General features: G+C 45.2%; 1 protein-coding gene across 1 annotated transcript; it reads left to right on the top strand.

Moving 5' to 3' along the window:
- Positions 1 to 11,481: 11,481 nt before the first annotated feature.
- p3h1 (prolyl 3-hydroxylase 1) lies at positions 11,482 to 23,398 on the top strand. Its single transcript, XM_070442910.1, has 13 exons — positions 11,482 to 12,034; positions 13,724 to 13,876; positions 14,909 to 15,098; positions 15,195 to 15,326; positions 15,486 to 15,505; positions 15,736 to 15,738; positions 15,989 to 16,057; positions 21,027 to 21,122; positions 21,381 to 21,531; positions 21,681 to 21,798; positions 21,926 to 22,001; positions 22,119 to 22,259; positions 22,465 to 23,398. The coding sequence occupies exons 1-13, from the start codon at positions 11,570 to 11,572 to the stop codon at positions 23,047 to 23,049; spliced, it is 2,199 nt and encodes a 732-aa protein (XP_070299011.1). The 5' UTR covers positions 11,482 to 11,569; the 3' UTR covers positions 23,050 to 23,398.
- The last annotated feature ends 4,546 nt before the right edge of the window (positions 23,399 to 27,944 follow it).

Raw genomic sequence — 27,944 nt, forward strand, 5'->3', positions numbered from 1 at the left:
TCCTAGGGACGGCATGGAAGAGCACAGTAAGCCAGTGACTCAGCCCCTGTAATAGGGTTAGAGGCAGAGAATCCCAGTGGAGAGAGGGGAACTGCCCAGGCAGAGACAGCAAGGGCGGTTCGTTGCTCCAGAGCCTTTCCGTTCACCTTCACACTCCTGGGCCAGACTACACTCAATCATATGACCTACTGAAGAGATGAGTCTTCAGTTAAGACTTAAAGGTTGAGACCGAGTCTGCGTCTCTCACATGAGTAGGCAGACCATTCCATAAAAATGGAGCTCGATAGGAGAAAGCCCTGCCTCCAGCTGTTTGCTTAGAAATTCTAGGGACAATTAGGAGGCCTGCGTCTTGTGACCGTAGCGTACGTGTAGGTATGTAGTAGAAATCTACTTTAAAATGGAAATGTCAAATATTAGGAATGGTACATTCTGACAGGCCTAATTTTTCAGCCTATTGCAGGAAGGCTACATGTAGCCTAACTGAACATATAGGCCTATTAGTAATTTGGGACAATAGGTCTATAGGCTATAAGGGAGCTTTGCCTCTTGACGAGGTTGTGCTAGTTTTTGTTATTTTTCCTCCCCAAAAAGTTTTATATGGCCATACAGAAGAGTATGGCACAATATGGGTGTCACCTTATCACAAACTCAAAACATTCCAAATGATGCATGTAAACCCATAGGTGCATTGTGACAGATTCGGGTCCAGGTCATGGACACCAATATTTATTTTGGTTGTGGGTAATAACAAGTGTCAAAAGTCTAGGTGAGGTCAGTCACACTGCACAAAAATAGATGGGAGCTGCTGTCGAACCTGAGGGGCCTGACATATACATATTCCCAGTTGTATATGCTCCTCTGGTTGCTTCAGTTTTGTGAAAAGAAGATGTTGTATTTAACTAGGCAAGTCAGTTAAGAACAAATTCTTATTTACAGGGGCAGAACGACAGATTTATACCTTGTCAGCTCAGGGATTCGATCCACCAACCTTTACGATTACTGGCCCAATGCTTTACGCACTAAGCTACCTCCTAGTCAGGAGGAAGCCCTAATATGAAGCCCAGCTTTGTCAAGAAAAAATACATCTTCTTATGCCTCCTCACTGTTCCAATCCAACTGCATGGTCAACCTCACAGGGAKGGTTACAGGTACAATATTCATGTCAATTTACAGTTTATACCACATGTATCTATCTGTAGACTGCCACAAATAAAAAATATAAAAATCCAGAGAATTTATCATATTGATCACACAGGACTTTGTAATAATACAATTGTTATGTAAAGAAAAGTGAAACAGAAAGAGGTGGGCCTACATCCTCTCTTGTGACTTCAGAAAGTATTCATATCCCTTGACTTATTCCACATTTTGTGTTACAGCCTGAATTCAAAATGTACATACATTACCCATAATGATAAAGTGAAAAACATGTTTTTAGAAATGTTTGCAAATTAATTGACTCACACCCAATACTATTTMGAAGCACCTTTGGCCGAAATTACAGCTTTGAGTCGTCTTGGGTATATCTATCAGCTTTGCACTGATTTGGGGATTTTCTCCCATTCTTCCCTGCAGATTTTCTCAAGCTCTGTTAAATTAGATGGGGAGTGGCAGTGAACAGCAATCTTCAAGTCTTTCCACAAATTTTCAATGGGATTCAAGTCTGGACTTTGGCTGGGCCACTCAAGGACTTTCACATTCTTGTTCTGAAGCCATTCCAGTGTTGCTTTGGCTGTATGCTTGCAGTCATTGTCCTGTTGGAAGTTAAATCTTCAACCCACTATAAGGTYGTTTGCACTCTGAAGCGGATTCTCATCAAGGATTTGCCTGTATTTGGCTCCATTCATTGTGCCCTCTATCCTTACCAGTCTCCCAGTCCCTGCTGCTAAAAAGCATCCACATAGCATGATGATGCCACCATCATGCTTCACAGTAGGGATGGTGTTAGACGGGTGATGAGCTGTGCCTGGTTTCTCCAGACATAGCGCTTTGCATTCAGGCCAAAGAGTTAAATTTTTGTCTCATCAGACCACAGAATATTTTGCCTTATGCTCTGAGTCTTTCAAGTCCCTTTTTGAAAACTCAAGGAACTGCAGAGAAAAGGTTCTTCGCTCAGACTGTGCTGTCTTCTGGAGTAATAAAGGCCTAGTTCACTAATACTGTTGGAAAAAAACACAATGACTGAAGCAGTGGTGTGAAAAGTATTCAATTGTTATACTTGAGTAAAAGTAAATATACTGTACCTTTAAATTAATAGAAAATGACTCAAGTAAAGGTAAAAATCCCCCAGTAAAATACTACCTGAGTAAAAGTCTAAAAGTATCTTGTTTTAAATGTACTTAAGTACATTTGGAAAAAGTATTCAATTGTCATACTTGAGTAAAAGTAAATTACATCAAATTTGCTTTACATCAAATTCCTTATATTAAGCAAAACCAGACGGCACAATATTCATTCTTTTTTCACGGACAGACTGGGGCACACTCCAACACTCAGACATCATTTAGAAATGTAGTATTTGTGTTTAGTGAATCCGCCAGATCATAGGCAGTAGGAATGACAATGCGTTATATTGATAGGTGCATGAATTGGACAATAATTCTGTCCTGCCTGRGCATGAAATATAACAAGTACTTTTTGGTGTCAAGGAAAATGTATGGGAGTAAAAAGTACATGTTTTCTTTAGGAATGTAGTGGAGTAAAATTAGACAGGAATATAAATAGTAAAGAACAGATACCCCCAAAAACTACTTAAGTAGCAGTTTAAAGTAGTTTTACTTGGACCAGTGTAATAAAGGCCTAGTTCACAAAATTAGGCAAATATATATATTGTGGTATCCCAGGATGTCTACCCCAGGGGTAATAGAGGGGAGGTAGAGGGGAGGTATGTGATGCGACGTTGGCTCCCTCTGTTGGGAGTACACGAGCTGGGCACCCTGACACGGATAGCTCCAAGTGGAGGTAATTAGGGGAAAGTGCCAACCAGCCGTGGAGGCCACATAAAAGGAGCACTGTGGCACACAGTGAGAGAGAACCCGGGAGAGACTGACACAGAGCCAAAGCTGAGAARAAGGACCGAGCYAAACATACTTGATTTTCTTTGTTATGTTTATTTTATGGCCTACTAAAGTTGTGTTTGYGGACTAAAACCTCCCTGTCTCTGTGTTAATCTCTGCACGCTCAACCCAACATCCCACGGTTTACCACATATGGTGGAGAATGCGGACAACTGAGTAGCTTTGGGTGCCATGGGGTTGAGAATACGGAGATTACAATGGAGGAGCTGGTGGCTCAGTTTATCCTCAGCCAGCAGAAGCAACAGGCTCTCCAGGAGCAAGCACTGGAGGAGCAGCACCAACAAAACCAGACTGGTAGCAGAGATTGCACAGTTGAAGGTTGGGATGGCTCAGGAGTCTGGCCCGAATCAGTTCCTGGTTAAGGGAGGAAGATGACGTGGAGATGTATTTGTGCACCTTTGAGAGGATGGCTCAGAGGGAAGGATAGCCCAAGTGGGCCAGCCTGTTGGCACCCTACCTCTCCGGGAAGGCCCAGAAGGCCTACTTTGACTTAAATGCTGACCAGGCCACGAATTATGAAGCCGTTATGGATTCAGCCTTGCATGCCGTGCACAACTGGTCCACGACGGGGGCTTTGACCCCACCCTTTTCCCCCGCGCTCAGATGAGCGACCTGGTGCGCCTGACCAAGGGCTGGCTACTGACGGAAGTACCGTCCCTCCCGATGATCGACAAGCTCGTCCTGGATCGATACCTTCGGGCCCTGCCATACGAGATGAAGAAGATGTTGAGCATGCAGAACCCCCAGATCCTGGAGGAGCCTGGAGGAATTGCTAACCGCTGTGGAAACTCACCAGAACACCCTGGACCTGCTGAGAGRGGCCCGAGCGGAGAGAGGGGATGGGGCGAGGGGAACGAACAACACAAAGAGAGGCGAGGGGCTGAAGGGGGCCCGGACGGAACCAGCCGAGGCCGTGAAGCAGGAGGGTGACCAAAACCGACTATGTCGACCGCTGCTGGCCCTATATCAGAGACGCTACTATGAGTGCGGTGAGCCGGGACACCTTGCGTGGAACTGTCCCGGCCGGGAGGAGGTCATGCCCTCCGCATCCCCCAGCTCGGGGGTAACCCGGTTGGTGAGTYGTCACCTCCTGTTGAGCGCACACCGAGACAGCCCCTCCGATGGTTCCTGTACGAATCAATGGCATCAACCTATTACGAATAAAACAGGTGAGGACCAGTGTGTACCATCCACAAACGGACGGGCTAGTTGAACACTTCAATAAGAACCTAAAGAAGATGCTGAAGAAGGTCATCGAGAGAGACGGGAGGAACTGGGACCAGCTGATGCCCCACCKGATGTTCTCAGTGCGCGARGTACCCCAAGCATACACTGGGTTCTCCCCCTTTGAGCTCCTGTATGGCCTTCGGCCCTGCGGACTGCTGGACCTAGCCAAAGAGGTCTGGGAAGAGCAGTCAATCCCCCCTTTCGCAGCGTAGTAGAACATGTGGAGGAGATGAGGGAGAGGATGACGGCAATTTGGACAATGGTGAGGGAGCACATGGCCCAGGCGCAACACGCCCAGGAGCGGGTCTACAACTGGGGGGCCCAACCATGAGAGTTCCACCCAGGTGAGAAGGTCTTGGTGCTGATCCCTACAATTGAGAGTAAATTCCTGGCTATGTGGCATGGGCCATACAACATTGTTGCGCGGGTAGGCGACGTCAATTRCAAGGTCTGCCAAACTCCTCCAGCTTTACCATGTGAACTTGCTGAAGAAATGGCATGCACGAGATGCGCTATGCGTAAAGTGGACCCGGCCACAGCAGAGCCTGCMCTCTGTCGAAGTTGCAATGGGGGAAGACCTCAGCCCGACCCAACGACAAGAGCTCAGAGAGTTGGTCCAGCAAAATACGKCCGTGTTCTCAGAGGTGCCGAGGCGCACAGATCTCGTGGAACATCCTATCCACACACATCCGGGAGAAAAAGTGCTTAAATGGCCATACCGGATACCAGAAGCCCGGAGGGTGGCGGTCCAGCGGGAAGTGAYGACAATGCTAGAGATGGGGGTACTGGAGGAATCCCACAGTGAGTGGTCTAGCCCTATAGTGCTGGTAACGAAATCCGAATGGAACCGTCCGCTTCTGCAATGACTTCCGGGGCCTGAACGAGGTCATTAAGCTCGACGCCTACCCCATGCCCCGGGTGGATGAACTGATCGATCGCTTGGGTAGGGCGAGATACGTCAGCACGTYGGACCTGACGAGGGGGTACTGGCAGGTGCCGCTGGCAGCGGCCTCCCGGGAGAAGACGGCCTTTTCCACCCCGAGGGGGGGGGCTATACCACTACTGGGTTCTTCCTTTCTGGCTCCACAGGGCACCAGCGACCTTTCAGCGACTCATGTACCGCGTCTTGCGGCTGCACAGTGAGTACGCAGCTGCTTATTTGGATGACAATATTGTGCACAGTGACAGTTGTGAGTCCCATCTTTGTAGGTTACAGGCAGTGATGGATGCGCTAAGGGATGCAGGTCTGACTGCGAACCCCCACAAGTGCAAGCTGGGCTACGCCGAGGTGGAGTACCTGGGCTATCAGATAGGGAGGGGAAATGTGAATCTGACCACTTCGAAATTAATTTTGTTACTTTGTTCCAGATGAATTTCATTTTGGGGCACTCCTACATCATTTGAAGGATTTAGGGGACACAGTGAACAGCTAGGAGTTGGGGCCAATTTAAAAAAAAATTTATTTCACCTTTATTTAACCAGGTAGGCAAGTTGAGAACACATTCTCATTTACAACTGCGACCTGGCCAAGATAAAGCAAAGCAGTTCGACACATACAACAACACAGAGTTACACATGGAGTAAAACAAACATACAGTCAATAATACAGTAGAAGAATAAGTCTATATACAATGTGAGCAAGTGAGGTGAGATAAGGGAGGTGAAGGCAAAAAAAGGCCATGGTGGYGAAATAAATACAAAATAGCAAGTAAAACACTGGAATGGTTGATTTGCAGTGGAAGAATGTGCAAAGTAGAGATAGAAATAATGGGGTGCAAAGGAGCAAAATAAATAAATAAATAAATAAATACAGTAGGGAAAGAGGTAGTTGTTTGGGCTAAATTATAGATGGGCTATGTACAGGTGCAGTAATCTATGAGCTGCTCTGACAGCTGGTGCTCTGACAATTACATCATAAAACTAGTGAACAGCTAGGAGTTGGGGCCAATTACATCATAAAACTATTGCTGGGTTTTATATACAGTCTGTGAACACATTTAAAATGTTTAAATTAATGGTTTGGATTACGGGATACCAAGGTCATCTTTTTCCATATTCTGTTGCAGTTAAAGGGTTATTCAGATTCACTTAGATCTGTGAACCATATTTTCTTAATGGCTAGCTCAAAATGGGCTTTTCAAAATGTGTTTATATATTATAGAGATCAGATTTGGGAGCCAAGATAATTTATTTATAAATCCCATCATTGGATGGTTCGGTAGTTGGATTTCCCAAGGGAAACAACAGGCCAGCATAGCTGACATAAATTGTAAATATAGAAAAAAAGAATTTCCTTGGTAATATGTGTTTGGCTTTCAAATCTTGGAATGTACACAATACATTACTGTCCATAATATCGGCAAATGTATGGATTCCACGTTTGGACCATTGGTGAGATTCAAAAGGCCTTCCTCCAGATCACAAGTCATTACTGTGAATAATGGAGTATGGGCATGCCATTTTGATTCCCTGTTACAATGTTTTTCATCTTTGCACCAAATAAAAATGGTGCGAGCAATAATAGGACCGAAGAGTAGTTTACATTGTTTAAGGCAGTGTTGTGTTCGAGACCACCTAAAACGAGGCCGATCCAAGACCGGAGCAAATTGAGTCTGAGTCAAGACCAAGACCGGAGGGATGGATGACACCGAGTACAGACCGAGACCGGGAGGGGAACAAGGGGTCTGAGACTGAGTCAAGACCAAGACCAAAAAAATGCAAGTCCATTTCAAGACCATGATTGTAATTTTGTCAAATCACCACCAAAATAATGTTCAAAATGTCCAGTATTTCTGTGTTCATATTTCAGAACAACATATGGATTCTTTAGACGTTCCGAAAAGTGAATTTTTTCCCAAGATGTTCCGATTTAATCTATTCCGTTTTTGTTGGAAAGGAACGGGTTAACACGGAAGAGAAAAAAAGTTCCAATTAGGATTTATCTTTCCTGGTCTATYTAGCTAAGTCAACCATCAAAAGCTAGATAAAGGCATCTGCCATTCAACTTTATTAGGGCAAACATTTTGGAGTGATAATGGAATCAACCAATCACATTTTGACTTAATGGTTGGGACCTTAATGGAGGACACTTAGAAAAAAAAAAAAAGATTTGACAAGCGACCACTTAGATATGGTCAATTTAACTTTTTCATAAATTCTTAGAACGTTTGGGAATTATGTATACTAAGGCATTTGTGAAAAYTCTATAGCATTATAGAATGGGAAAGCGGACGGCCATTTGGATAATTTAATAGACACTGCAGTAAATAAAACCAAATAAAAACCTCTGTCTGGTCCAAGACTGGAGTCTACACARACCGATGTGCTATAGCCAATCAGAGCAACAGTAGGCCTTTATACAAACAAGCAATTKACAACACGKGCCTGCCCTCATTCACTTTGAACTGGACTGTGTGTTTACAGGCAGTTGCCTGTCACCGGTTACTTTGTGTGCTAAACGTGAAATGTTTTTTTGCAATGGGAAGTAATAGTTCTACCGATGTCATTCTTCTGTGAGCTATCAGCATGTTAAATGTGCAACCAAAGGCAAAAAAAATCTGGACCACKTTTACTCCACACACAGAGACGCATACAAAGCTCTCCCTCGCCCTCCATTTGGCAMATCTGACCATAATTCTATCCTCCTGATTCCTGCTTACAAGCAAAAATTAAAGCAGGAAGCACCAGCAACTAGATCAATAAAAAAGTGGTCAGATGAAGCAGATGCTAAGCTACAGGACTGTTTTGCTAGCACAGACTGGAATATGTTCCGGGATTCCTCCGATGGCTTTGAGGATCACATCAATCATTGGCTTCATCARTAAGTGCATCGATGACGTCGTCCCTACAGTGACCGTAGCGCAACCAGAATCCATGGATTACAGGCAACATCCGCACTAAGCTGAAGGCTAGAGTTGCCAGTTTGAAGAAGCAGKACTCTAACCCAGAAGCTTATAAGAAATCCCGCTATGCCCTCCGACGAACCATCAAACAGGCAAAGCATCAATACAGGACTAAGATCRAATCTACAACACTGGCTCTGACGCAGAGCTTGCAAATTATTAGATTACAAAGGGAAGCACAGCCGAGAGCTGCCCAGTGGCACGAGCCTACYAGACGAGCTAAACTACTTCTATGCTCACTTCGAGACAAATAACACTGAAACATTCATGAGAGCACCAGCTGTTCCGGAAGACTGTGTGATCACGCTCTCCGCAGCCGATGTGAGTAAGTCCTTTAAACAGGTCAACATTCACAAGGCCGCAGGGCCAGACGKATCACCAGGACATGTACTGCGAGCATGCGCTGACCAACTGGCAAGTATCTTCACTGACATTTTCAACCTCTCCCTGTTCGAGTCTGTAATACCAACATGTTTTAAGCAGACCACCATAGTGCCTGTGCCCAAGAACACTAAGGTAACCTGCCTAAATGACTATCGACCCGTAGCACTCACGTCTGTAGCCATGAAGTGCTTTGAAAGGCTGGTCATGGCTCACATCAACACCATTATCCCAGAAACCCTAGACCCCCTCCAATTTGCATACCGCCCCAGCAGATCCACAGATGATGCAATGTCTATTGCACTCCACACTGCCCTTCCCACCTGGACAAAAGGAACACCTGTGTGAGAATGCTATTCACTGACTACAGCTCAGCATTCAACATCATAGTGCCCTCAAAGCTCATCAATAAGMTAAGGAACCTGGGACTAAACACCTCCCTCTGCAACTGGATTCTGGACTTCCTGATGGGCCGCCCCCAGTTGGTAAGGGTAGGTAACAACACATCYGCCACGCTGATTCTCAACACGGGCCCCTTAGGGGTGCGTGCTCAGTCCCCTCCTGTACTCCCTGTTCACTCATGACTGCATGGCCAGGCACGACTCCAACACCATCATTAAGTTTGCCAATGACACAACAATGGTAGGYCTGATCACCAACAGTGACGAGACAGCCTATAGGGAGGAGGTCAGAGACCTGGCCGTGTGGTGCCAAGACAACAACCTCTCCCTCAACGTGATCAAGACAAAGGAGATGATTGTGGACTACAGGAAAAAGAGGACAGAGCACACTTCCATTCTCATCGACGGGGCTGCAGTGGAGTAGGTTGAGAGCTACAAGTTCCTTGGTGTCCACATCACCAACAAACTATCCTGGTCCAAGCACACCAAGACAGTCGTGAAGAGGGCACGACAAAACCTATTCCCCCTCAGGAGACTGAAAAGATTTGGCATGGGTCCTCAGATCCTCAAAAGTTTCTATAGCTGCACCATCAAGAGCATCCTGACTGGTTGCATCACTGCCTGGTATGGCAACTGCTCGGCCTCCGACCTCAAGGCACTACAGAGGGTAGTGCACACGGCCCAGTACATCACTAATCCAAGCTTCCTGCCATCCAGGACCTCTATACCAGGCGGTGTCAGAGGAAGGCCCTAARAATTGTGAAAGACTCCAGCCACCCAAGTCATAGACTGTTCTCTCTGCTACCGCACGGCAAGTGGTATCGGAGCGCCAAGTCTAGGTCTAAGAGGCTTCTAAACAGCTTCTACCCCCAAGCCATAAGACTCCTGAACATCTAATCAAATGGCTACCCAGACTATTTGCATTGACCCCCCACTCTCCCCCTCTTTTACACCGCTGCTACTCTCTGTTGTTATCATCGATGCATAGTCACTTTAATAACTCTACCTACATGTACATATACCTCAACTAACTGGTACCCCCGCACATTGACTCTGTACCGGTACCCCCCCTGTATATAGTCTTGCTTTTGTTATTTTACTGCTGCTCTTTAATTACTTGTTACTTTTATTTCTTATTCTTATCTGTATTTTTTAAGACTGCATTGTTGGTTAGGGSCTCATAAGTAAGTATTTCACTGTAAGGTCTACACCTGTTGTATTCAGCACATGTGACTAATAACATTTGATTTGATTTGCTCCATGTCAAAACCATTCGAGAGCTGCACACTCTTGGTGCCTGCAGATCATTTTCTGCCGAGACTAGTGTGCGGCGCGCATGTGMATATATTTCACGTGCTTTTGCGATTGTGTAGGCTAGTTTGTGCACGATTTCTCTATTGTACTACAGAATTGATAAGTCGTATACCGACACTACACTACTTTGATATGCATCAATAGGGATTAAGAAGTGAGTATATGCAATGCCCACTGAAAAAAAAGTGGGTATATGGYTTATACATGCGTACAGTGCATTCGGAAAGTATTCAGACGCCTTGACTTTTTTGTCTCTATACTCAGCCAGGGGGCGGAAGAATCATGTATAAACCAATTTAGGATGAGGCGAAATGCTAGTGCCTCGAAATACTATTTAAAGTTTGGGACGGATAGTAATAGCTGTGGGAAGTAGGGGTGCAGAGGGTGCTGCAGCACCCCTGATAAATCATTAATATTATTTTTCTCTCCAAGTTAGTGTAGTAAAAAAAATATATATATAATTGTGCCATTTGGTTTGCTAAATATAAGCAATTTGAAATGATGTATACTTTTACTTTTGATACTTAAGTATATTTTTCAGTTACATTTTCTTTTGATACATAAGTATATTTAAAACCAAATACTTTTAGACTTTTACTCAAGTAGTATTTTACCAGGCAACTTTCACTTTTCCTTGAGTCATTTTCTATTATTAAGGTATATATCTTTTACTTTTACTCAAGTATGACAATTGGGTACTTTTTCCACCACTATGTACTAGTAGGCCTGTATTACTCTTGTATGAGCAGAGAAAAATGATCATCAGCAGAGTAGGGTGAAGAACTTCCTCATCTTCTTCATCTTTCCTACTTTTTTGTTAATTTTATCTGGGATTGCTTACCTTGTCACTGTTTTTACAGTACAGTAAATAAGAATGTGTTCTTAAACTGGCTTGCCTAGTTAAATAAAGGTTAAATAAAAKAAATATATAATAATTGGCTGCCATTTGGGGAACCGTGACCTACACCAAAATCGTTGTGAGACTTTGTGCCTATTTTTCTTCTGCGATGTTATCACACTGTAATAGTCAAATCAAGCAATTGGATATGAGCAATTTATAATTTTTCTACTGGACCTTGATGTTGTCTTGCAGCTGCTGTTGCAGAATGAACAGGGGCGCTGTGCGCCCTGGGCTGTTCAGCTCAGCGGCTCTGCGTTAACTCCACCCCCCGACAAAAGTTTGCAGCCCCGGCTAAACTTCCAGTTCCCCTCTCTACGGACGAGTGCTCTTTTCCAGCTTACCCACGCAGAGGCCCCATTTTCCAGAATGGAGTGCCGGWTGGTTTTAGCGATTTTAGTCGTTTGCCTCATCTCTTATGGCCTTTCGGATGTGCAGCTCAGTAGTAATGTTATTCTCGAGCCGTATGATCTGCTGTTCGACACAGCGGTAGAAGCGTACTACAAGGGTGACTGGATGACGGTCATCCTGAACATGGAGAGGGCGCTTCGGAACAAGGCTGCGATACGCAGGGTGAAGGCGCATTGCCGGATAACTTGTGCAAACCAGAGCGCTTTCGGAGAGCCTTTATCCAGCATAGTTGTGACAATACCAGGTGCTGGCTCTGTGGAGGATCTTGGTTTTTTTCAAAAAATTATGAAAAGGGCTGATTGTGTAAATACCTGCGAAAGTGATAAAATTGGACCACCAACTATCCATAAAATCACTGAAGATGTGGACCTCGAGTTTAAGAAGAGAACCCCTTACAATTATCTGCAAGTCGCATACTTCAAGGTATGAAAATAGTCGACCAAATGGGTCCTATGCATAATAAATGTTCWGATCTTTCATAGTGAAAAGAGTCGACCATATAGGTTCTTTGCATAATAAATGTTCAGACATTGCATAGGCTTGAAACAAACACAGCCAGTAGCCGATCCAATGTTGTGGATAAGATTCGCCTGCGTCATCTTATTGCACTTTTTGAAGTGGTCTACCATGCACATTTATCAATCACACTTGCATGTCAATATAAGAGCAATGTCACTTTTTATTTTGTCCAATTTCATTTAAACTAACACTAAGAAGCAAGTCGTGCACTATAAGTGCTCTGTTTTCCCCACCCCCCCAAGCCAAGCCGGCYGTGCCACGTCTCTAGGTGGAGTCTTGCTGTGTAGACAATTTACGTCCTACACTGGATTCTTCTCGATTTTGGGGCTTGTCATCAACATGCGCTGTAGATCTCATGCATGCTACTGTGCCATTCAAGAATTTACTTAACTTTTGACAGAATAGTCATGTATATATTTATTTGTGTTAAGTCTGTTTATAAAATGTTTTTTTTAACGTTGTAATAAGAGTAGTTAGCCCTTTAAATTAAGTAAATACATGTAGCCTATAAGATGTTCCTGAATGTCAAAGGTCATATTCATAGCCTATTTACGAATGTCAATAGATATGGAAAAAAATATGTAGGCCTTATGGCTTACATAATGGCTCCAATGCAGTCGTTTTTAACTCAATATTAAATCATTTCTGGGTAACAATTAAATACCTTACTGTGAATGTTATCCATTCAAATGGTAAAAAAAAAAAAAAAAAAGCTTCTTAGCAAAGAGCAATTTCTCAAGGAATAATTATGACTGTGAGTGTTCTGAGTGGGGTCTCGCTGTTATAGTAGTTTGATTCTGTAGTAGTAGTTTGACCACTTACTGACTTTGTCAGGTACGGATGTGCGCAAATCAAGGATGCAGAAAGACTGCCATCCCATCTGCCCCCATTTAACATAGCGTACGTTAAAATAATTATTACTTCTAAACAAAAACACCTTTTGCATTCTTATACGCTTACATGTTGGTGTTATTGCAGTCGCTAAGATTATATTTGGTTGTCATCTTTGCAAAATACCTATTTTGGACGCAGCAATTGTCAACTAGACTGCTAACGTCATTGGCTGTAGCAAAAGCTAGCGAAGAGCCATTTACTGGTTGAASACAAAGTTGATTATGTTTTTATGTATAATGCAGTTGATTTGTGATGATGACACAAACATTATGTTAAGCAGGACATTCAAACAAGCCTGAAATTACAATTATAATCCAAAAGTAGTGTGAAATGCACTCATAAGCAACATGTAAATGGAGGCTTTTTTTGCTGGCATTCTATGGGAACTCCCACAATTATTGCATTTTTTGACTGCACTGGGCTTTTAAGTTAAACCAACAACTATAAAAGAGACATATGGCCCCTGATTGAAGACTACTTACTATATTAAATAGGAGATTGACTAGTTGCCTAAAACAGCATGTTGGTGATTGCAGCTCACACATTTCTTACACCATTCCAGGGGGTCTTGTAAAATACTTCTGAGACGTGGAGCATTTAGGGAAGCCTTTGGAGTCACAATGTGTATAAGGTTTATTCAACAGATACAGTATGCTGTATTATTGATTTATTCACTAAATATCTCTCTTCCCTATGTAGATCAATAAGCTGGATAAGGCTGTGGCAGCGGCCAACACGTTTTTCCTGGCCAACCCAGACCACATTGAGATGAGGCAGAACCTGGACTACTACAGGATGATGTCCGGAGTACAGGAGGAAGACTTTAAAGACCTGGAGGCCTGGCCGCACATGGTGAGACTGACACCACTAATCCCCAGTAATGCACCCATTATCCCAGTGACAATGCACCTGTTATAACAGTTACTATGCACCAGTTATTCTAGTGACAATGTATCAGTTATCCCAGGAACAATGGACCAGTTATATACCATTTACAACATTTGGAACTGCACATAGTCAGACAGTAACCACTTACCAATTTGCCTACTTGGAACTGCCAAGCATATGGGACAGGGGAAGGGGCAAGGGTGTCAAGGTTGTGCGCTACTGGTAAGAAGTCAGGTGCAGGAGAGCAGAGAGTTGTGATCAGGCGCACTTTATTTGGCAGAAGCACAAAAGACAGANCCACTAGTACATGTATGCTCTCAATATCAGATTAGGATCTGCTCCGCATTATATTTAGGCTCCCGAGTGGCGCAGCGGTCTAAGGCACTGCATCTGTCTCTTATACACATCTAGATGTGTATAAGAGACAGGTGTAGTACAGGGTTGTCAAGGTTGTGCGCTACTGGTAAGAAGTCAGGTGCAGGAGAGCAGAGAGTTGTGATCAGGCGCACTTTATTTGGCAGAAGCACAAAAGACAGACGCAACTGTGTCCAAAACCTCCAGCCAATGGCAAAAGTGAATATGCGCGAAAACACTCACAATAATGCAAATGTTTGACAATAAACATAGTACGGGTCAAAACACGATACCCGGTGAAACAACCAGTCTGGCACGTAACACTAAACACGTAACAAAACAATTCCACACAAAGACATGGGGGGAACAGAGGAATATATATATGCAGTGTAATTAGGGAATGTAAACCAGGTGTGTGGGAAACAAGACAAAACAAATGGAACAATGAAAAATGGAGCGGCGATGGCTAGAAGGCCGGCGACGTCAACCGCCGAACGCCGCCCGAACAAGGAGGGGAGCCGACTTCGGCGGAAGTCGTGACAAAGGGACCTTATTGGCACCAGGTTGGGTAGGGTCAACGGGTTGAATTAAAATGTGGCTGGGCTGCTGACTCCATGCTTTGCTCTCTACTCTATCTCCCAGGCAGAGTTCCTTGCAGGGAAGCGGTACTACAGCTCAGACTCGTTCGGTCTGGCCATCGACCACTTTGAGGCAGCGGTGGAAGAGTACTTCAGCGCAGACCAGGAGTGCCGGGCGCTCTGCGAAGGAGCTTACGACTACGACGGATACAACTACATGGAGTACAGTGCTGACCTCTTCCAGTCCATGACAGGTGTTAAGACAGACTAAATCCCAAAAGAACCCCATGCTAACATTTTGGATAAAAGCTTAAACCTTGTACTCTTATGTTTGCCCATGTCACTGTCAGACCACTACATGCAGATTATGAACTGTAAGCAGAGCTGTTCTGTGGAGCTAGCCTCCACCGCAGGAAAGGACAAGCCATTTGAGGATTTCCTCCCTTCCCACTTCAACTACCTACAGTTCTCCTACTACAACAGTGAGTCTCAGTCCCTATTCACTCTGCACCTACATGCCTTTTTAGAATCAGGGTTGATTTTCTTTCACAAATCAGATGTGTTCCTCTGCCTGGCTGTCTGCCTCGTCTGTTGCTGTTTGATGTCTCTCCTTCTCCCCCCCCCCCCCCCCCCCCCATCAGGTAAAAGTATGAGCAGGCCAGTAGAGTGTGTGCGTAAGACCTACCTTGCTGTTCCACCCACGAAGAGGACGTAATAGAATCAGAACCTGGGCCTACTACTCCGCTGTGCTGGGAGAGGACAAGCCTGCAGCCATACCTGCTATAGAACTAGGTATCACACACACACACACACACACACAACAACCTGCACCTTCCTATCTATCCCTCATGCCTCCAACTCACTTTCTCTCCATCTCTTTCTCCCTCCCAGGTGGTAAAACAGCACATTCAGCAGTCCCTGTTAGAGAAGGAAGCTGACCTACTACTTTGCTTTTGAAAGTGTTTGGAATCACCTTTGTTGACTCCAGAAAATAGAAGTTAAACATGTCTCTTAATCTTCTCTTGTGGTCTCACTGATTCATACCGACCAAGGACATCACACGCAACTGATAAGAAGGGGAACTGCTGTCAGGTGGAATTTAGCATGAAATGTGAACTCACATCACTGCCCCCTTCCTTTGCAGGTATTCCTGGACCCTGCCCAAAGACGTATCAGCATAAGCCCCAACTTGAGCACCAGCAAGGGCCAGAGAGTAAGCAGAGAGAGTAACGAGAGGTGAAGCGAACACCACAGACTAGAAGAGGCTGCTGGAGGGGAAGCCGAGAATTGCTGGAATGAGAGCGACAGGAGAGCAAAATGGGAGGCCAACAAACAGGTTTTACCTGCGCGGCCATTACGACCACCCCCAGACCACAGAAAATAAAATCATGTTGGAAAGACGGTACAGTTTAATTTAGGATGAGCTGGAGATTTTGAGTAGGTAAACAGGAAACCCTGATGGAATGGAAAATATCCGTGTTCCCTCCCAAGGATTGAATGTCCACCCTGACGTGGAAATGACACTGGCACTAGGATAACAAATCCTAACGCATTCAAGTCATTAGAGGCAGGGGAAAAATGGAAAGTACCTTTTTTTCCATGGAGCTTAGCAAAACAGACCGAGTAAGAGAACCACACAGTCTAGCGATGAACCCCACTGAGCACCGCTGGCCTGGAAGCATCGACTATCATGGTCTGGCAGTGGAAGGGGTATCTAAGCATTATGAATCACTGCCCACTTTGAAGTCCACCCCCGCAGAAGTTTAGTTAATTTAGCCGACCATTTCTACCCCCCGAGTGCGCGCCAGCGGGTCTGATTTTTGACCCAGGATGCACGCGTGAAGAAACAGTACTTGGTAACAAAATTGCCTGGAACCCCAGTACTCCCAATGGGTTTTTTAGTTCTGCGGACAAAAGTGCTAGTAGGGGCATTTCAAAGGATTACAACCCCCCCTGTACAGAGGAGCACTTGGTAGTTGACCCTAGCCGCGGCGATGTATCATGGGCAAAGACACGAGTTAAAAAACCGTGATCGTAATGGATAATTCCCAACTAGATTTACAGGCAAAGGAGCCGACGACTTTTTTGAAAAACTGGGCTCAACATTGAATGAGGCAGGACAGGTATAACCCACTTTTTACCCGACACTGTTTTCGGCGCCCAGCCTTAGAGCCTTGTGAACACGCTTTCCTGGCGCTCTAGGACAGGAGAAGCGATAATTTTGTGGGTTGAACAGGGGCGAAGGCGGGGGTAGGGCGAAACCGTCATTGTTAGAGAGAGGAGTAATGGTATAGTGTTGTTCTATAACTTGGAACGGGTATTTGGGCGCTGAGTTGTCAGACGTATTACTTATAAGTTTTTTCAAGGTTTTAAAGGAATTACATTTTTTTATCATTGAAACCTCGAGAGATGTCAGGGCGTTGTGGTCGGCCGAGCACAGCTAGCAAGGTTTCTGGTCTATTCAGGGCAGAGCGCAACTTATTTGGGGCAGAAGCAAACAAAGGCAGAACGGCGACAAGCAAACTTGCCGGTCCAAAGACAAAACCTGACCGAGGTGATGCCAGATGATAGGGGAGATCTAGAGGAAAGATAAAAACGTTGGTGGAAAGATAGAAGGAAATGATGATAGTTCGACGGAAAACACTCACTCTACAGGTTTATATGCAGAAGAAATGTTGTTTTTTGCGACAAGTAAACATGAGTACGGGGGTCCCCAAAACAGCTGATTTGCCCCGAGTGTTTATGTTTTGATTATTGAGATTTGACTTGATTTTATGGAGGTGGTTGTCTTGGATTTGCTGAAAATACAATATCCAGGCCATTGCTTTGGAACGATATCACACGATCTTTAACAACAGTTTTAACCCCCCGAAAACGCACGCACGTAAAACACGATTTAGGCCACACATAAGATTCCTGCGTCCCAATGCAGTGTGCTTGGTGTCGCAAACAGTAGGGGGAATAATTTTTATTTGCGAGTTGTTATAAGGGTACATTCAAGGGGTGAATTGCGGTAAAACAGTTGGTACGTGTGGGGACGGGAAATCCTTAAGACCAAAGAACAGAATGGAAATGCTCATATTGAGAAAGATAAAGAAAAACTGTCTTTGTGCAAGCCACGGGCTGGATGGCTAGAAGGCCCCGCTGAAGCATGCGGTGCTTCAACCGCCACGGGGAACGCCTGGGCCCATGCCGAACAAGAGGGAGCGGACTTCGGCGGAAGGGGGAAGAGTCGTTTGAACAAGGGACCTTTGATTGGGCAACCAGGTTGGTAGTGGGAGTCGTCAACCGGCAGTTTTTGAAAAATTAAATCTCTGTTGGCTGTGGCGGCTTGCTGAACTCCATTCTGGTTTGCTTTTACACGTATCACTCGTCCCTTCTCCCCCATGGCATGAGGTCTCCTTGGCAGTGGCCACATGCTCCAGGTGGTGCGACTGGTCTTTTTTTTTTTATACTTTGATCAGGCGCAGAGCTCGTTTTTCGGCGTCTGGCCATCGACCACTTTGAGGGCACGGGTTGGAACGAGATGTACTTCAGCGACAGACCAGGCAGTGCCGTGCGCGCTCCTGCGAAGGAAGCTTACGGACATACGCCGAATACAACAACACATGGAGTTGAACGTGCTGAACCCTTCCCGAGTCCTATGGAGCAGTTGTTTTAAAGGCACCCCAATGAATACGTCTAAGCAAAGACCAGAACTAGAACTTCCGCAAAAAAGGAACCCCATGCTTAAACATGTTTGGGTGATAACATCGTAAGTAAAAGCTAAAACCTTTGGTGTACTCTATTTCTCTGCCCATGTCACTCAGGTCAGAACCACTACATGCCAGTTGATGGAGGACTGTATTAGTCCAGTGAGCCTGGATGGATTATTGAGATTCTCTGGGAGAGGGCTAGCGCACTGCCATCGCCGGGAGGAGGCAAAGGATCAACGCAACTTGAGCGGATTGTTCTCCCTTCCCACTTTTCAACATAACCGTACAGTTCTTTCTTACTACAACAGTGAGTCTCATCCCTATTTCGACCTTGCACCAATCACCATGCCTTTTTTCTAAGCATACTTTCTAGTGGCGGTGTAGGAATTTATACTTATTTTTATCGCATCCAATCGCAATGGAGTGTTTCCTCGTGGCGCTTGGCTGTCAGCTCGGGCTTCGGGTGTCTGTCTGTTGTGATAGGGTGCGTCTCTTTCTGCTTCGTCGCCCCCCCCGCTACCGGAGCCCATGTCCAATGCTCACTGCCTCCCGTCACCCTTGTCTGCGCGCTCACCCTCGCCCATCTTTTCCTAGTCTGCGGTGTCTGGTCAAATAAGTTACATATTTGAGCCAAGGCCCCTGTCCCTATGTCTGGAGTGTGTGCTGGCCTCTTAACAAGGTAGTCCTTACCTTTGGCACTGGCTTTCTGCTCGTAGTCTGTCCTTGTCTCCATAGTCTGGTCTTGTCATAAGATTCGGATGTCTGGTCTGTCTTGGTTTAATTTTGGGTGGGCCTGTTATTTTTCTCTAGTTCTGTACCTGTAACATGTCTCTCCTGGCTCATGTTCTGTTTTCTGTCTTCTAAAGCTCCTGCTCTGTCTTTCTGTGGTCTTGGCTGTGGGTGGTCGTGTCGTAGTCTGGAGTGGGACATGAAGCCTGTCACTGCCATGATCTGCCGGATCTCGCAGGGTAGCTCATAGGGGTTTTACACCTCACGTCACCACCTAGTCCACTGACGCCATACACACAACGAGACATATACTCTCATCACACTCATGTCACCCTCACCAACACATGACTACAACACATCCTGTGATCTGCCAGCCTTCCTATCTACTCTTCCTTTCAGTTCTCGCTCGTGCTGTCTACCCTTTCGATACTCTCTTCTCTCGATCTCCTGTCTTTCTCCTCCTGTCCTCATAGCGCTACTGTCTTGTCTGTGTCGTTCGTGTCTGGTCTGGTCGGTATAAACTATGCTCCATGGTGCCTCCGAACATTTCCTAGTATGCCCTGTCTCTCACGTCGTGTTTAGTCGTGAAGTGAAAGGAGAGGCTGCTCTGCTCTACTTGTTGTCTCTCTTTTGATACGTTTTCTTGTTGCGTGGATACTTCGATACCCTCTTTCTGTCTGTGTCTGTTTGTGATCTCTGTCTCAGTACTATGTGTCTGTCTGTCTGTCTGGTGCTTGTCTTGATACACTGTACTGTCGGTGGTCTTTCGTTCCTGTATGTCTGTCTGTCTGTCCCTGTCTCTGTCTGTCCTTGGTCTGTGTGTGCTCCTTGTCCTCTCCTCTCATGTCTGTCCTGTCTGTCTGTCTGTCTGGCGTGGTCTGTCTGTCTGTTTTGTCGTCTTGTTCTGTTCTGCTCCTGTCGCATGTACTGATCTGATAGCGATTCGTTACTCCCTGTACTTCTCTCTCTATCTAGCTGTCGTGGTGATACGCTGCTTGTTCACGGTTGGTCTGTTTGCGTTGGTGATGGTTGTTAGCATGGTATTCTAATCGCTGCCCCTCTTTCCTTTTTGCTAGGCAAGGGATTTTCCGGTTGACCTCCCCTGTCAGACATCTCATTTGGCCCTCTTCAATAACCTGAGGAGAAGAAGTAGTTGGAGACAGTCCAAAGTAAGAAGAAGCACACACGTACCACGACCTCTTAGAAGAGGCGCCTGTGACTGAGAGGAAGAAAGTTAAAATTAAGGAATTTGATAGAAACTTTGGGAATAATAAAGAAGAATTGTGTGCTTCAATTTTTATAATTGGTCTGGTTGGATATGGTTTTTTAAATGTAAATGGAATAATATGTAAATATCAAAACAAATAGCTGTTCCAAAATATCACTTTTTACCTATTTCATAGTTCTACATTACAATCTATCCTTGTTGCACAGCCTCCAACTAGTAACATGTATGCTCTCAATTATCAGATTAGGATTCTGCTCCGCAATCTAGTAATGTTTAGGGCTTCCATACTCGAGGGACGCCAAGGCGGGTCTATAGTCTGTCGTCGTCATTTTCTGCCTGTCTGATACTGTGTCTGCGTCGTGATGTGGCAGTCTGTCTGTCTGTCTGTGACTGTCTGTCTGTTCGTACTCGTGATACTCGGTCATGTACTCGTCTTGTCTCTGTCTGTCTTCTGAGTGTTGGGCTGTGTGTTACTTTGCGCATGCTTTGTGCATTGTGTGGTGTTGATGCTGTGTGTGTTTGTCTGTCAGGCGGCTGCGCTGAAAGGTGATGGGTACCGAGGCCTTCCCTCCCCACACTCCCCCAGCGAGAGCTTCCAAGGAATCACAGTCCTCAAGGCTATTAAGGTACATCACTGACCCTACACACTAAAGCCCTGATAACCCAACCATAACCCAAACACCACCAGCCCAGCACTGCCAACACTGACCCTAACCCAGCATGGTCAACTTCACCCAAAACCAACCCCCAACTAGTTTCATCTCCTAGCCTCAGCTTTATCTCCAACCTTTCTAAAGCCTCAGCCTAATGGCATCCATGTACAGTTACCAGTGAGTTGTCTATAAGAAAGCACCTATTTCTGATGATATTGTCCTGCTCTACAGTTTGGACAGGAGGGAACTGTGCCCCTGAAGAGTGCCCGTCTGTTTTTCGACATGAGTGAGAAGGTGCGTAGGGTCCTCGAGTCGTACTTCCGTCTGGACTCTCCTCTCTACTTCTCCTACTCTCACCTGGTCTGCCGCTCCGCCATCGACGGTGAGAAACTCCACTACGGCGGCCCTCAGGGGACAGTATTGTTGTGTATATCGAATCCAAGATGGGGCATTTAACCCCACATTAACCACCTGCCTGTATGAGTATATAGACATACAGTAAGATATGTTTCCATTCCTCTGTCTGTACAGAGAAGCAGGATGACCGTGACGACCYGAGTCACCCGGTTCATGCAGACAACTGCCTTCTGGTCTCTGAGCTCAACAAGTGCATCAAAGAACCACCCGCATACACACACAGAGACTACAGGTACACACACATACACACACACACACACACACACACACACAGCATAGGTATCATCATGGTATCAGCAGGAGGTATCATCATGCACCACTGTCTTTAAGACCCTTCCCTTGTTCATGTTGTGTTTTAGCGCCATCCTCTATCTAAATGATGACTTTGAAGGAGGAGATTTCATTTTCACTGAACTGGATGCCAAAACTGTCACAGTAAGTTTCAATCAATGATGAAGGATTGAGGGATGCAAAGTAAAAACAGTTGATTTACTCTAAGGTGTAAGTTAATTGACCGTATGATGACTGATGTCACTGCCCTGTGTTGCCCAGGCGGAGGTGCGTCCTCAGTGTGGTCGTGTGGTTGGTTTTGGGGCAGGGGAGGAGAATCCTCATGGCGTGAGAGCGGTCACTAAGGGCCAGAGGTGTGCTGTGGCCCTGTGGTTCACCCTTGACCCCAAACACGAGGAGAAGGTAACATATCTATTAGTCAATCCATCTGGAGTTATGTATAGTCTTTGTTTCTATCATGCTATATATTGTGATGGGTTGTTTTGTAATCTGAGAGAGGGAGAGAGCAATGCTTTCCACTTATTGATTCATCTACATTTCATCAGTTTCTCTTGCTTGTCTTAGCTAATTTGTGTGTGTGTGTGTGTGTGTGTGTCTCTCTCTCCAGGAGCGGATCCAAGCTCAAGAGATGCTGAAGATGTTCTCCACTCCTACGGACGCAGAGTTCACAGAGACAAAGACAGAGAGCTCAGAGCCACAGCTCACACTTCCTGACCAGGCTGCGCTTCTTGGTCAAGCTGCACCCCCAGTACAGGAGCAGGCTGACAAACCAGCAGAGAAGAAGCCTGAGGAACCAGCAGAAACAGTAATAGAAAATCCAGCTGATAACCCAGAAGATAAAAAGGATGAGAAGCCGACAGCCAATCAGGCAGAAAAACAAATTGCCAAAGAGGGTGAAAAACCCAAGTTGAAAGAGGCAGTCAAAACGAAAGCCAAAGCAGACGACGCATCAAAGGCCAAAGCGACGACTAAAACAGTGACTAAAGCAGGGGACAAAGCCAAGGCTAAACRAGCAGCAAAAACAAACGTCAAACATGCAGCAAGCAAAACAAAACCTAAAGCAACAGACAAAAAAGAGCAGAAGCCAGCTACAAAGAAGGCAGAGAAAGCCCCTGTCAAAAAGGTTTCCAAGGACTCTAAAACTGACCCCAAATCAGCCTCGGACTCACAGACAGACAAGGATGAGCTGTGAGACCAACAGCACCTGTGACTCTTACTCTGTGGTGTCTCTATTTTTCTACCGTTTGAATATATTTGTTAAGGTTTTCTCTGTGGGTGTGCTGGATAAAGATATGTAGTTGTTGATGGTTATTGTTTGGATGTTGTTTGTCTGCCCAGTAGCGTGGTAAATTAACCTGTGTTGTAATGTAAACCATACCATAATACCAAGGGACTGCAAACTCACTCCGATGGCTGATATCAACTAACCAATCAATCAAATCAATGAATCAACCAATCAAATTGGATTTGTATAGTGCATTTCACAAATGCATTTGTCACAAAGTGCTAAATAGTAACCACATTTAAATTCATATCCCAGACTCATGTGAACATACTGTGTTGTTTTTATAGTGTTACTTTTGTGTATGATTTGGAATTCTCTGTGCTATTTTGTACTGATTTTAAATGAACTGTTCTTTGCCTCAGGAATGGAAAGATATAAAAAGAGATTTAAAAAAACAGGAAAGAACAACATGAACAAATTAAATGTGTCTGAGTAGGGACTGAAACTTGGATTCATGTGGATACATTAAATAAAGTCATGTTTTCATACTGAACAAAAATATGAACGCAACATGTAAAGTGTTGGTCCCATGTTTCATGAGYTGAAATAAAAGATCCCAGAAATTTTCCATATGCACAAAAAGCTTATTTAGCTCAAAWTTTGTGCACAAATTAGTTTACATCCCTGTTAGTGAGCATTTTTACTTTGCCAAGATAACAGGAGTGGCATRTCAAGAAGCTGATGAAAAAGCATGATCATTAATTACACAGGTGCACCTTGTGCTGGGGRAAATAAAAGGCCACTCTAAAATGTGCAGTTTTGTCACACAACACAATGCCACAGATGTCTCAAGTTTTGAGGGAGCATGCAATTGGCATGCTGACTGAAGGAATGTCTATTTGTTCATTTTTCTACCATAAGCCACCTCCAATGTCGTTTTAGAGAATTTGGCAGTACATCCAACCGGCCTCACAACTGCAGACCACGTGTAACCACGCCAGCCCAGGAACTCCACATCCTGCTTCTTCACCTGTGGGATCGTCTGAGGAGGGGGACGGGTGCTGAGGAGTATTTCTGTCTGTATTAAAGTCCTTTTGTGCCCAAAAACGAATTCTGATTGGCTGGGTCTGGCTTCCCAGTGAGTGGATCTTGCTCCCAAATGGGTGCCCATGGCTATGCCCCTGCCCAGTCGTGAGATCCATAGATTAGCGCTTAATGAATTTGTTTACATTGACTGATTTCTTTCTATGAACTTGAAATTGTTGCATGTTGCGTTTAAATGTTTGTCCAGTACACATTGGTGTTGCGTTTTCATGTAATAACTCAAGAGAACACTAGGTGGCAGARAGGAACTACCATGCCATCTCATGTACATCAGACAACACACATTTTTCTTTCTACTGAATATGTTGTAAGTATGGACCCTCAGGGTTTAACTTCATCCTTAGGGTCCGGTAACTCCTTAAATCATAGTTATGGCTTTGTGGAGGTAATTTGAACTCCCAGGAGACCAACATAAGTTGTATGAAAGCCTGTTCAGACTATTGAGATGGCCCCTGGCCAACATGTCTGTTGTTGATCTCTGGTTAGTTAGCTACAGTATCTCCTCAGGGGATTCTTCTCTTAGGATCCTGTTTATATCAAAATGCTGCTCCACCCTACGACCACTTTCTTAGTTTTAAATAGTTGAGCTGTATCAGGTCATGATAAGGTCTTTGGGGAAGTGAGATGAGCTGCTGAGTTTCCCTACAGAATTAGAATGAACAGAATGGACATTCCAATTCAAAGCAAATTTCCATGGTGTTGGCAGTCTGGAAGCCATACTGGTTATGAACAGTTTGAAATTGATCAATTAATGGTTATCTTCATAGAAATTAATGGAGATACCAGAACAGTCATGGACGTTCCGTGAACATAACAGCAGAACAACCATATCCAGGGTTCCTTGTCAAGACAATCAGCAAGTAATATTGACATACTTGTCTGTTGGCCATATTGGTTGTGTCTAGAAAGGTCATATAGATTTGAGTTTGTCCATTCTGGGCATTGTGTTTCTATGGTTTCCTCAGCCCTGAGCCTGTGGGTGGAACAGTAATAATGCTGGGTCCTSTGCCGGAGTGTCTGTGTGGGTTTAGCATGTGGATGAAGTCATGCCTGCACAAAGTAGAGCAGCTATCTACACACACATGGATGCACTCACGAACACACACGCACGCACGTACTGTGCATGTACTGTAACAGGTCAAACATCCCAGTTATTCAGCAGCGCAGAAAAGGAGGCGTTTGTCAGACCTATTGCCCATGTGGAGATTATTGTGTGTGTGTTAATGTCTATGTGTGTATGTGTGTGTGTGCATGTGTGTGTGTGTGTATGCGTGTAGACTTGTGGCTAGTAATTTTGAAATCTTCATCATCTCCCTAAAGGAAAGCCTTGGGGTGGTTGAGGGTGATTTGGGTGGCTTCAATGAAGGTCTTCAAGCAGCTGTGCTGGGTATGAACTGGCCCCCTTCCCCTACTGCCTGGGTGGTGGCCTCGAGTGAGTGAGTGAGTGAGTGAGTGAGTGAGTGAGTGAGTGAGTGAGTGAGTGAGTGAGTGAGTGAGTGAGTGAGTGAGTGAGTGAGAGAGAGAGAGAGAGAGAGAGTTTGACTGTGTGTGTCTTTGTCTCTGTATCTCTCTCTGTGCTTTCTTTGTGTTTCTCTGTGTTCTGGGTTCTGATCCAGAAAGAGACACAGGCCACTTTGTCTCTCTGTGTGTTTGTGGTGTATGGGTTTGACCATTGTTCCAAAGACCTGCAGAGAGAGAGGAGTGTGAGAGAAAGCGAGAAACAAGAGTACAGTAGACATAGAAGGAAAATCTGAGATTAGTACAAGTCTCGCACAGTGCAGGCCGATGTTGGAGTCAGCTTTCTCAAGTGTCTCCATGTGTGTGTATCCGTGTGTGACTGTGTCCRCAACTGTGGATGTCACCCTTTGTGTTGTTGTGCGTACAGTACCTTTACMTGTGTATTTGTGTGAGTGTGGATCGTGGTGTATCTGCATGTGTGTGTGTTGTGAAGTGAATTCCCGTTGCTCTAGGACAAGGCCACATATGAAAGACAAAAAAAAGTTGAAAATTCCCCTTTCTGGTTTCCATGGAGACAGAGTGGGCATGGAGACGGCAGTGGCAGGATTGGGCCGCAAACAGCGGGATGCGGTGCTGAGATTAACTACGACTTTCTGTGTGTGTGAGAACGAGACCCAACTCTGAGACATACTGTAACAGTGTTCAAATTGGGCTGGACACAGCAGGAAGAGGCGCTGAGATTAACTCCCACTCTCCTACTCTTTGAGTGTGAAAAGTGGAGACTAAAGTGGAGGCTAAAGCAGCAGGCTAAAGTGGAGGCTAAAGCAGCAGGCTAAAGTGGAGGCTAAAGCAGCAGGCTGAAGTGGAGGCTAAAGCAGCAGGCTAAAGTGGAGGCCTAAAAGTAGAACGGCTAAAAGTTGGAGGCTACAGTGAGGAAAGAGGGCTAAAGTGGAGGCTAAAGTGGATGCTAAGAAAGTAGCCAGGCTAAAGTTGGAGGCTAAAGTAAAGGCTAAAGTGGAGGCTTAAAGTAGAAGGCTAAAGTAGCAAGGCTAAAAGTGGAGGCTAAAGCAGCAGGCTAAAGTGGAGCTAAAGCAGCAGGCTAGAAGTGGAGGCTAAAGCAGCAGGCTAAAGTGGGAGGCTAAAGTTAGAAGGCTAAAGTGGGAGGCTAAAGTAGAAGGCTAAAGTGGAGGCTAAAGTGGATGCTAAGTAAGCAGGTAAGTGGAGGCTAAAGTAGAAGGCTAAAGTGGAGGCTAAAGTAGAAGGCTAAGTATGAAGGCTAAAGTGGAGGCTAAAGCAGCAGGCTAAAGTGGAGGCTAAAGCGAGGCAAGGCTGAAGTGGAGGCTAAAGGCAGCAGGCTAAAGTAGAGGCTAAAGTAAGGAGCTATGGAGGCTAAAGTGAGCTAAAGTGGAGGCTAAAGTGGATGCTAAGTAGCAGGCTAAAGTGGGGCTAAGTAGAAGGCTAAAGTGGAGGCTAAGTAGAAGGCTAAAGTAGAAGGCTAAAGTGGAGGCTAAAGCAGCAGCTAAAGTGGGCTAAAGCAGCAGCTGAAGTGGAGGCTAAAGCAGCAGGCTAAAGTGGAGGCTAAAGTAGAAGGCTAAAGTGGAGGCTAAAGTAGAAGGCTAAAGTGGAGGCTAAAGTGGATGCTAAAGTAGCAGGCTAAAGTGCGAGGGCTAAAGTAGAAAGGCTAAAGTGAGGCTAAAGTGAGAAGGCTAAAGTGGAGGCTAAAGCAGCAGGCTAAAGTGGAGCGTCTAAAGCAGCAGGCTAAAGTGGGGCAAAGCAGCAGCCAACATGGAGTGACATGGCCTCCCATGACACCTCCCTTTGGGAGACAAGAGACTGAAAGAAGACTTTCTGTTGTTGATGAGGGAGGATGGGAGGACTAGTACTGGTTCTTGGTTTGTATTGAAGAAGCATTGCAGTCACTACATTGCCCCAGGGTATAAGTGTTTAAAAGTGCAGTACTGAGCTCTATTTTATCTGTATTCTGTTTCACTGAAAGATTTCCTGTGTCCCCTCTAGCTGTGTGGCACAAAACAGAACACTGCCCTCTACACACAACCCAGTCCAGAAACACTGCCCCTCTAACACACCACCTCGCCCCCAATCCAGAAGCCACTGCCCCTCTACACACCCTACCTAATCCAGAACAGGTACACTCCCTTAAGCTTCACACCAGCATTTCGAGGACTTGTTCACACTCAGACATGAGCAGTTACAGTATGGTTGAGGACATCCCAGTCAGTCCAGATCTGCTGTAAATCATCACTAAAGCTGCCTAGCTGCCTGGTCTCATATCTAAAACC

This window comes from Salvelinus sp. IW2-2015, linkage group LG1 (assembly GCF_002910315.2).
Source record: "Salvelinus sp. IW2-2015 linkage group LG1, ASM291031v2, whole genome shotgun sequence".
Taxonomy (NCBI): domain Eukaryota; kingdom Metazoa; phylum Chordata; class Actinopteri; order Salmoniformes; family Salmonidae; genus Salvelinus; species Salvelinus sp. IW2-2015.